This window comes from Lottia gigantea (assembly GCF_000327385.1).
Source record: "Lottia gigantea unplaced genomic scaffold LOTGIsca_137, whole genome shotgun sequence".
NCBI classification, from domain to species: domain Eukaryota; kingdom Metazoa; phylum Mollusca; class Gastropoda; family Lottiidae; genus Lottia; species Lottia gigantea.
The window spans coordinates 527,682-539,449 of NW_008707563.1; the positions used below are offsets into that span (position 1 = coordinate 527,682).

At 34.4% G+C, this 11,768-nt stretch overlaps 1 protein-coding gene across 1 annotated transcript; it reads left to right on the top strand.

Moving 5' to 3' along the window:
• Nucleotides 1–860: 860 nt before the first annotated feature.
• Nucleotides 861–1,584, top strand: LOTGIDRAFT_139522 (hypothetical protein; the record flags this gene model as incomplete). Its single annotated transcript, XM_009049507.1, has 2 exons — nucleotides 861–1,123; nucleotides 1,314–1,584. Coding segments are annotated over 2 exons (534 nt in total), but the record flags the coding sequence as incomplete, so codon positions are not given.
• Nucleotides 1,585–11,768: the final 10,184 nt, after the last annotated feature.

Sequence of the window (11,768 nt, forward strand, 5' to 3'; positions counted from 1 at the left end):
AAACCCATTTCCTGAAATTGCTAATATATCTTACAAAGATTGCCAATGTGGCCCTGGCAACAAAAATTCAGGAATTGTTTTTGCTTCTATTACAGATTATCAGTCCCTGAGTTCCCATGACGACAGTGATTATAATACTGACATCTCAAGTTATCACACGGCACCAGAATTTGAAGATGGTACTTCACGCCCGATGTTTAAACGACGGCCCAAGAAAACTGTAGCAAGTGGTGAGTTATATTTTTCTCTTTCGTTCCTATATCCCCTTTGTTTTCTTTTTCCATCCATTTTCCTTCCATACCAGTTACATACCCTGTACCCTATTCCAAATTCGCTGCCTCTGACATTTGTCTAGGAATTGCAGTTGCTCAGTGTCTTTTCTGCTCTGCAGCATGCTCATTAATCTGCAGAAAAGTAGGATGTAAAAATCCATTTCATTTTTATACGGCCACACGAGGTGAAGTATGTATATTGTTTGTAGAAACACTCTTAACGGCACAACTCTTGACAGATTTTTTAGCTATTGCTTTTGTTTTTCAAAATGCAACTCATAAACAGTTTGGAAGGCATGGAATTTGACAAAATATGGTAAAAAAGAATTATAATCACCCAACAATGAACTCTATCAAAAATCATTAAAATATTGAATATGAGTTATTTCCCCTAACTAAGTAATATTTATAAACACTTCTAAATTACTTAGTTTAATGAATTATTACTTAGTTTTATAGATTTATTAGATTATAGAGAGATTCTGTTGTATAGTTATGACACCGACTGATGAAGAAAGACTCATTTTAACCAAGTTTTAAAAATTCAATATTTTGGTCATCTTCCTGTTTCTCATTTCTTTGGTGAGCAATTGTCTGTTGAGCTACTGTCCTTTGAGCAATTGTCTGGTTAGCAAATGTTCAGTGAGTTATAATCCGGTGAGCAATTGTCCAGTGAGCAAATGTCTGGTGAGCAAATATCTGGTGAGCAAATGTCTGGTAAGCAAATGTCTGGTGAGCAATTGTCCGGTGAGCAATTGTCCAGTGAGTTTTTGTCCTATGTCCAAATGTCTGGTGAGCAATTGTCCGGTGAGCAAATGTCTGGTGAGCATCTATCCAGTGAGCAAATGTCTGTACCCTATCCTAAGAGGTAGATGAGACAAGATAGCTATCGAAATGTTCTGACTCATTAGTATTTGGGTCTAACGCCAGAATAGACTGATGCTAGTTGGTCCAAAAACTGTCTGTTGAGCAAATGTCCGGTGAGCATCTGTCCTTTGAGCATCTGTCCTTTGAGCAATTGTCTGGTTCGCAATTGGATAGCGATTGTCCTGTGAGCAATTGTCTGGGGAGCATCTGTCCTTTGAGCAATTGTCTGGTGGTCAAATGTCTGGTGAACAATTGTCCAGTGAGCAATTTTCCAGTGAGCAATTGTCCGGTGAGCAATTATTGTCTGTGTCCAGTGAGTAATTGTCCTATGTCCAAATTTCTGGTGAGCAAATGTCCAGTGAGTAATTGTCCTATGTCCAAATGTCTGGTGAGCAATTGTCTGGTGTGCAAATGTCCAGTGAGTAATTGTCCAAATGTCCAGTGAGCAATTGTTCAGTGAGCAAATGTCCAGTGAGTAATTGTCCTATGTCTAAAAGCGGTGAGCAAAAGTGCAGTAATTGTCCTCTGTCCAAATGTCCAGTGGGCAATTGTCCAGTAAGCAAATGTCCAGTGAGTAATTGTCCTATGTCCAAAAGCGGTGAGCAAATGTCTGGTAAGCTAATGTCCAGTGAGTAATTGTCCAAATGTCCAGTGAGTAATTGTCCTATGTCCAAATGTCTGGTGAGCAATTGTTTGGTGAGAAAATGTCCAGTGAGTAATTGTCCAAATGTCCAGTGAGCAATTGTCCAGTGAGCAAATGTCCAGTGAGTAATTGTCCTATGTCCAAAAGCGGTGAGCAAATGTCTGGTGAGCTAAAGTGCAGTGAGTAATTGTCCTCTGTCCAAATGTCTGGTGGGCAATTGTCCAGTGAGCAAATGTCCAGTGAGTAATTGTCCTATGTCCAAAAGCGGTGAGCAAATGTCTGGTGAGCTAATGTCCAGTGAGTAATTGTCCAATGTCTAAATGTCCGGTGAGCAATTGTCCGCTGAGCAAATGTCCAGTGAGCAATTGTCCAAATGTCCGGTGAGCAATTGTCCGTTGAGCAAATGTCCAGTGAACATCTATACAGTGAGCAAACGCCTGTTACCCCATCCTAAGAAGTAGCATACCTTTAAAGAAATATTTTGATAAGATAGCTATTGAAATGTTCTGACTCATTAGTATTTGGGTCTAACGCCAAAACAGAGTGATGCCAGTTGGTAGATTGTAATACTGGCACGCTGTATATCAAACTACCTGTAAGTTATTCAAGCTATTTTTATACTATCTACTAATATACTGACATTCTTAGTACATCCTCTTTACTTACTCAAATAACTTACTTCATATTGGATTTATTTCGATTTTATCTAGAAAATTTTATATTTTGAGGTAAGAAAATTTCTAATTAAGAAAATTTTCAGCTTTTGTTAACACTTACTGAATCATGGAGGCAGATCACAGTTGGACACAGTGTCCAGTTTCCACCACTTTTTTGTGACTATTTGATTATCAAATTACATGGTTAACTAGATGATATCTTATTCTTCAAAGCTACTCTTGAAATTGTTAAGAGGTTTTCTAAATATTGTATGTGTATTGGGAATACTGATAGCATCAATTTGCACCATTCCAGTTTTCAATCAGATGTCCGTGGTTCCTACAATTCTACTAAAACTAAATGTTCGATGATGTCACTCATCGCAAAATATGCCTTTTCACATAAGTGATTAGCGGTGTCATCAAACACTTAGTTTTAGTGAAATAGCAGGAACCCCAGAAGTCTGATTGAAAATAGGAATGGTGTAATGAAGCTATTATTGTCCCAGATACACATAAAAATTTAAAAAAAAATCTTTACAATCCCTTTAATGGTTAGGGAATGAAGAGTTGTAACTATGTTAGAGAGGGTTGTTGATTCTGGAGTGAATTAAGATGTATATAAACACTAGGAGTTATCAGTAACTTGTCTGGTTCTCGTTAACACCAACAGCTGTCTTCTATCTTGTCATCACATAAACCATAATAGTTTTAAATCTTGCCCATTATTACTGCAACTAAACTATTTAAACTATTTGACCAGTTGATGTCTGCTGGACTTACTGTGGCAGACAAGAATAGTTATGTACATGAGAATAGTTGTTGGTGGCTAGGTTGACTGTGCTCATCTAATCAATCTGATTTAGGACACATTTGGAAAAATTTCATGAAAAAATATTTTTGGGTTTCATTATGTAAAGTTGGTACCTCATCTAAAGGTTATTTTGAGGAATGTTAAAGAAGCCAGTCTTTAGACCCTAACTGAAGTGGCTATATTAAAAATGAAAGTAAAAAAAAAAACCAAACGAAAGTGTTCCAAAAAGTTTTCATGACACTGACTTCTGATGAAAACTCGAGCCACATAACTTACATAGGGACTGGTTGACCCATGTCACCCGACTTCTGATGAAAACTCGAGCCACAAAACTTACATGGGGACTGGTTGACCCATGCCACCCCCATAAAAATGCAGTTGAGCCATAGTTTTCAACCATTTTTGAGAGGAATTAATAATTCTATGCAAATGAAAAAACATTTAACTCAGATGTTGAGATGTTGTGTGTAGTAAAGTAATCCACAGGAAGAAGACAAAATAAAACATCTAGATGAAGATCGTAATAGCATTACACGCCCACGATTGATAGGTGCCAGAGAAGGTCAAGGCCTCTATAAAATAAACTGACGAAAATAGAATCATTGGGGTGTTGATGTTGATAAAATGCTTCCAGAATAACTGTTTGGTATTTTTCTATCTAAAATGTCAAAATATACTGAGTTAAGAATGAGTAATATAAAGTCGTTTGGTGTGAACCAGGTTTTGCAAAGTTATTTGTTATTTTGAGGAGTATCATTACAGGGTATGCTGACTCTTCTAGACACCTGATACCAGTTTTCATTATGAAACACTTACTCACTTATGATTGATGTACTTCCTCATCTGAAAAGTTCATTAGCTGCTAATAATGTTTTGCCAGTATGTTGTTTTGGATTTCTGGTTTTGTTTAATCCAATCATTAGTGCTTAATTTATTTATTATTACTCATTTCTTGACAAAATTGTGCCCAGTATAGGTCACGATTTTTCCCTTGTCAGTGATGGAGGTAAGATGGGCTGACATGGAAAATGGGTCTATTCGTTCAGATGGGACAATAAACAGAGGCTCCGGGGCTGTGCACTTTAAAGATCCCTCAACAGTTGGAAATCGAAAAAGAGCAGGCTAATGCCGCTGTCCTGGCAAAATTTCCCTCATTGCACCCTGCATGGCGTTACCTGTCTTCATTAGGTAATATGATGCAGAAAAGTAGGACGTAAAACTGCATCCGATTCATATTCTCTTTTACAAACAAAACATCTCCAGTTCTGGGTACTTGGTCAACCCTTTCTGCGATTATTATCTACAAAAAAAAAAAACATCCATATTTTATAAGGATTGATAAAAAACTTTTGAAAGATAGCATCTTAAGTTCTGGAGAACCCTACCAGCTGATATTTGGCAATCCAAACCATTTGGATATGTCGTTCAAATCTTATAATAAACTGTTTAATTGTGATACATAGACTTTAGTATGAATTTAAGTAGGGCCTATTTCTTTACGTTTAAATGTTTGGGACTACCAACATGATTGTTTACATTCAAGACGGTCAATTTGATACAATGAAGTCAATGAATAACGACGTCATTGATTAAATTACTAGGCAACGCCTATTGTTTTGGTGATGAGGCAATGGTTTTTATGGTGATATAAACGCCACACGAATTTGTATTAGACCAATGGAAAATTAATGACTAATGTAAATATAGGCTACTGTGATAACTGTTGGTGGAAGATTTGCCAATATTTCTACCATGTAATTTAAAAGATAAACAGCTTATCAAATTTCACTTATATCAGACATATGTTGTACTGAAAATTTTATTTAAACATTAGAAAAAAAAAGAAAGGTGATAAAATTTCTGGTTTGGGTCGGACTGGGGATTGAAAAGGGAAGTGGTTTTACAATTTATCAAAACAATTCCAAAAAGTAACTTCTATGTAGCTTTTATGAATTTTCTGGATAAGTCTTGTCTAAAGTTGAACTCTCCTGTCTGGTATGCCCTAGAAATATTTATTATTGTAAAGAGGTTTTCTAAAAAATGTTTAAGTGTAACAAGGACACTGATAGCATCAATTTAAACCATTCCAATTTTCATTCAGAGACGTCCATGGTTTCTGCAATTGCACAAAAATAAGTGTTTAATGAAAATAATAATCATAAAGGTCGTTATGTGATAAAGCATATTTTGCGATTAGTGATGTCATCACTTAGTTTTAGTGGTATTACAGGAACCACAGACGTCTGATTGAAAATTGAAATACTGGGATTATGGAATGATGCAAATTGATACTATCAGTGTCCCCAAATTTAGAAACCTCTTTACAATCCCTTTAAGAGTGCATTTTACAACAATATACAAGATATTGTTATTAGTGTGCAATTCTATTAAGCTCGTAATGTTCACATCTGTAGTTGGCAGTAGCCACCGTTCATAATCTATCTACCATGGAATGTTGGCTGGAATGGTGCCAGGTCTGCCTGATTTTAACAGATATTTCTTGGTTTAATCATTAAATTTGACTTTAGAAAGGTTGTTGGTGTTATCACAGAGCTAAAAACAACCTAAGGAGTACTTGGTGATTATTTTGGTTTTGGGAGGATTTTCTACATTTTTAGAGATTATTTTTCCATTTGGTGGCTTTACTTCTTTTATTATAATATTTGTAAGTTTGATCAATGATTTGTGGAGCTGAACATAGCAAATTTGGGTTTCAGGAATAAAGTTTTCTTTGGGTGTTTTCTTGTAACTTGTGTTGCATTGCATTTTCAGGAAAACTCTTGTTTTCTTGACACCTACATGGCAATCTAATTAAAATTAGACCAAACTTTAGTTCAGTTTTTGTATGCTTCTATATTTAACATAGCCACTTCAGTTAGGGTCTAAAGACTGGGCTCTTGAACATTACTCAAATTGATCTTTTGACCTAACTCAATGACATCGGCTTTAACCAATCAAACCTCTACGCACTCCAGCGCTGGCATTTTGCAATGCCATTTTTACCAGGTTAGGTCAAAGGGTTAATTTGACTAATGTCCAAGAGGACGGTCGTTAGATCCTAACTGAAGTGGCTATATTAAAAATAAAAGCTGAAAAAAAAAAATGGAACGCAAATTTGGCCTCATTTGGCCTTCAAGGTTCCTGGATTGACTAACAAAAATCATTACTTTATTTTTGTAGGAAAGCTAACCTCCATTTCCAAAACTAGCTGTTCTGATATGGAATTGTATTGGAAACATATTGTCTGCAACATGTGATGATCTCTGGACTACTTGAGATATTCTTTTTAATTTCAGAGGGAACAGACGTGAAATTAGAGTGCATTGTGGGAGGACTTCCTGTTCCAAGTGTTGTCTGGCAGAAAAACAATCAACCAATCAAGGAATCTGTAACATGTAAGGTGGTAACCGAGGGTGAGACCTCCATCTTGCACCTTGACAACGTAGATTCATCAGTAGCAGGACAATATTCTGTGAAAGCCACCAATAAAAATGCATCTATTGTTTGTTCGGCTGATGTTATTATATTAGAAGGTAAGGGTTTGCTTAATTTTTGAGTGCATCAGTGGAGAATTATTGGCTATTCTCTCTGTTGTATTATTCTATAAAGTGTGTAGCATTCTTGATCAAAAGATGGTTGGCGCTGTTGTCCAGACGTTATTTTTTTCTGGATATGTTTGTGTTATAAAGAGCAATTTTTTGATTTTATTAGTTAAAAAAATGTGCTATTGGCTATAGTTGTGAACAATTACCACTTTTGTATGGCTACATTAGGTGAATGATTAATTTGTGAGTTTTGTGGATTTATGGAACTTTCAATAAAATAAGTTGGAATACGTTCCACGTGTGCCTTAAAAAGTAGTTGGTGCAGACAGAATTCAAAATGGCGGAAAAGGAAATATATGGGAAAATTTTGAATGGGTTATATCCGATGAGGGGCAGAACTCTCCAACAAGCGCCATCTATGAGTATGATAGAAAGGTGTAATTATCTGTATAGTTGGTGTTGTAGAGTTTTATAGATTTACACTAACACTAAGATTGTGTGGTTGATGGTATAAATTGCCAGGTATTCAATACCAATTGATGTTGATATCATATATGTATCTAACCAGATTAGTAGCAGATGTGATGTTGTTGATACAACCATTCCAGTTCTTATCATTGGAATATCATACTGACCTCATGCTTAATTGGATTGTAAAGAGGTTTTCTAAACTTTTTATGTGTATCGGGGACAGTGATAGCGCCAATATGCACCATTCCAATTTCAATCAGACGTATGTGGTTCCTGCAATTCCACTAAAACGTCCCTTGTAAATGTCATTAAGCATATTTGGTTTGATTATGTATGAATTTTGAGGTACTGTCTATCTATCTAGACCAGTATATGTTTAAATTTGAGGGACAGTATCTTTAAACGAGAAATTTGAAGAAGGTATTTTTAAACCAGTATAAATATTGATTTGAGGAACTACCCATCTTTAAACCAGTAAATATATAAATTTGAGGAAGGTATCTTTAAACCAGTAAATATATTAATTTGAGGAAGGTATCTTTAAACCAGGAAATATATAAATTTGAGGAAGGTATCTTTAAACCAGTAAATATATAAATTTGAGGCACTATCTATCTTTAAACCAGTAAATATATAAATTTGAGGCACTATCTATCTTTAAACCATTAAATATATAAATTTGAGGAAGGTATCTTTAAACCATTAAATATATTAATATGAGGAAGGTATCTTTAAACCAGTAAATATATTAATTTGAGGCACTATCTATCTTTAAATCATTAAATATATAAATTTGAGGAAGGTATCTTTAAACCAGTAAATATATTAATTTGAGGCACTATCTATCTTTAAACCAGTAAATATATAAATTTGAGGAAGGTATCTTTAAACCAGTAAATATATAAATTTGAGGCACTATCTATCTTTAACCAGTATAAATATATAAATTTGATGAAGGTATCTTTAAACCATTAAATATATAAATTTGGGGAAGGTATCTTTAAACCATTAAATATATAAATTTGGGGAAGGTATCTTTAAACCAGTATAAATATATAAATTTGGGGAAGGTATCTTTAAACCAGTATATGTATGGAATTACAGGAACTACCTATCTTTAAACCAGTATAAATATATAAATTTGAGGAAGGTATCTTTAAACCAGTAAATATATAAATTTGAGTCACTATCTATCTTTAACCAGTATAAATATATAAATTTGATGAAGGTATCTTTAAACCATTAAATATATAAATTTGGGGAAGGTATCTTTAAACCATTAAATATATAAATTTGGGGAAGGTATCTTTAAACCAGTATAAATATATAAATTTGGGGAAGCTATCTTTAAACCAGTATATGTATGAAATTACAGGAACTACCTATCTTTAAACCAGTATAAATATATAAATTTGAGGAAGGTATCTTTAAACCAGTAAATATATAAATTTGAGGCACTATCTATCTTTAACCAGTATAAATATATAAATTTGAGGCACTATCTATCTTTAACCAGTATAAATATATAAATTTGGGGAAGGTATCTTTAAACCATTAAGTATATAAATTTGGGGAAGGTATCTTTAAACCATTAAATATATTAATATGAGGAAGGTATCTTTAAACCAGTAAATATATTAATTTGAGGCACTATCTATCTTTAAACCATTAAATATATAAATTTGATGAAGGTATCTTTAAACCAGTATAAATATATAAATTTGGGGAAGGTATCTTTAAACCAGTATATGTATGAATTACAGGAACTACCTATCTTTAAACCAGTATAAATATATAAATTTGAGGAAGGTATCTTTAAACCAGTAAATATATAAATTTGAGGCACTATCTATCTTTAACCAGTATAAATATATAAATTTGATGAAGGTATCTTTAAACCAGTATATATGTATGAAATTTGATCTGTCTGTTAATCTATTGGCAGCAGACAGCAGGTTTTGTGTACTGTACATCATAGATCTAATAGCATGCTTATCATGGCTAGTTCTTATAACATGGAATTAAAGTGGGATGGACTCGTTTAAAAAGGTAATTGCAAATTTGATTGTTTCCCAATGTGTATGTGATTAGAATGTTATGTTTTTCTTCTACTTCATGTGGCTAAATTTCAGTAAAGTTAGGATGAAAAGAAAAATTTAACTATATTTAAATCCTTTCATTTTGTTAATGTTCTCTGAAACTTGTGTTTTGTTATTTTGGAATTGAAGTAACTTGGAATTTAGGTGGGATGGACTTGTTTGAAAAGGTGAATAGTATTGTTATTAGTTCATGACAGGATTTATCAAAAGTTTAGTTATGTATTTAGTCTTTGATTCAATGTCCAATTATTCTTATAATGGTTAAAACACATATCACTTTTGGCACTGGATTTGACTTAATCTGTTTAGTAAGTCAAAAATTTGAAATCTCCTGAAATTATGTTGATATTTGTGTAAGCAGACAAATCATTAATGCCCTTAAGCACAAGTCTTGAAGCAATAATTTCTACTTGTCCAACTTCAGTAGGAACGCAGGCTGAAATAGGTCAGTTATCTGAAGATGCATTGTGTGAAACTCTGAGTAACAACATGAATCAAGTTCCGTTTCAATATTTCTAAGTAGAGAAATATATATATATAGAATGTCTGTATATAAGAACTGTTCTATTTATAGACTAGGATGTAAATATAGATGATATATATCTCTGATAACCTTGTATTCACCAGTAATTAACTGTATTCATTGGAATTTGTCTGCCATAAGTACCCTAGCAGGCAGGCTACTTTAGAAATGGGTGTAAGAATTCATATTACTTTGTGAAAATCCACATAGTTATTTCAATTTTTGTATAAACTTGTAAACCATGGTGGCGTCATCCTCCCCAGACTGGTGTACAAATAGTGGACAGACTGACTCAACTGTGGGCCAACTGTCAAAGATGACACATATTTTGGAGAAAAAAAAAAACTACCAAAATCTTTTTTTTTTTGAATTTGTTAAAAATGAGGTTTGGTTACAGTTGGGGTGCAAACTATATTTCCTCCGCCCTCCCTGTACCCTCACTAGCCCTGCCACTGCTGTAATTAACATATATTGTTAGTGTGGGGTCCGTGGGGATTGGGCCCTAGCAAAACCTTCTTCAGTTCAGCAGAGATTGGTTCATTTACAGTGTCTTTGTACAAGATCTAAAAGATCTAGATTTTGATACGTTTTTGGCACCTCAAAATGTCAGAAAGTTCTCTCGGCCTTTAATTCTTCAAATTTTCTGAGTATTCAAATTTTCTGAGTACAAAATCTGAGCCCCAGCACCAATTCATTCCTGGTAACGCAGCTTTATATACATTTGGATATTCATTTGATATTTAGAGTTTTACACCCTTTTAGCGGCTCCACATAGCTTAGAAGGTTTATTTGGTTAATGTGTTTGTCAACTGGCCTTATTTGTAGAAAGTCTGCATAACTACTTTGGTTTTATTGTTAAATTTGTCACTATGTATACAGTCATTCTGCTATGCAAATTCCTGATTCATTACTCATTCTACTCCTACACTCTTAGTAGATAATATTTTGATCTTGGCACTTAGTTCGTCAAAAATGAGGCTTGTTCATATTGAATAACACAATGTCAAAATCTTAACCTGTGATTTCTCCCAAAATTTTAATCATTAGCTCATTAAGATACAAAAATGTAAACAGACGGATTGCCACTGAAGGGTATTTATGAGCACCTGCGGCTTTTATCATGAAAAGGTCTATAGAGCAGAGTGTAACAGTGTTGACCAATAAGGAACATAAACTCCTTTCATTAGTGAGGGGTTTTTAACCTGGAGTAATTTTCAAAATTTTGGGGGTAGTGAAGCGCTGTGTAGTCTAGCATAAATTTTTCGACTTGGTTCTTTTCATTAAAGGTCCAGGGTTCAATCCCGACATAGGTCGAGATAATACCTTCGGATTTTTCGACTCGGTTTCCCCCTGTCAGTGATGCAGGTAAGAGGGGCTGACATGGAAAAAGCGTCTAGTCGTTCGGATGGGACAATAAACTGAGGCCCCGTGTGCTACAGGCTATGCACATTAAAGATCCTTCGACAGTTGGAAATCGAAAAAGAGCAGGCTAATGCTGCTGTCCTGGCCAAATTTCCCTCATTGCACTCTTCATGGCGTTGCCCGTCTTCATTAGCCCACATGGTGCAGAAGAGCAGTACTCCATTCATTTCATTTTCATTTTTTCTTTTCAGTAAGGCTTTTTTATTCTCCAACATGAAAATGAATATCACGAAATAGTTTGATCTATAGGGGGAAGGGGGGCAATGCAATCTATCAACGATCAATGGGTATTAGAAAGTAAAAAGTTGAAGAGCCCTGCTTTTGTCTCACATGCCAAAAGTAGGATGTAAGATTTCTTTAATTCCATTGATGGAAGACGGTACAGAACTGTAGGAATATTATGTTTTATGATTCCTCATCAACCATGGTTGACTTGAGATAACCTTGTGTGTATTT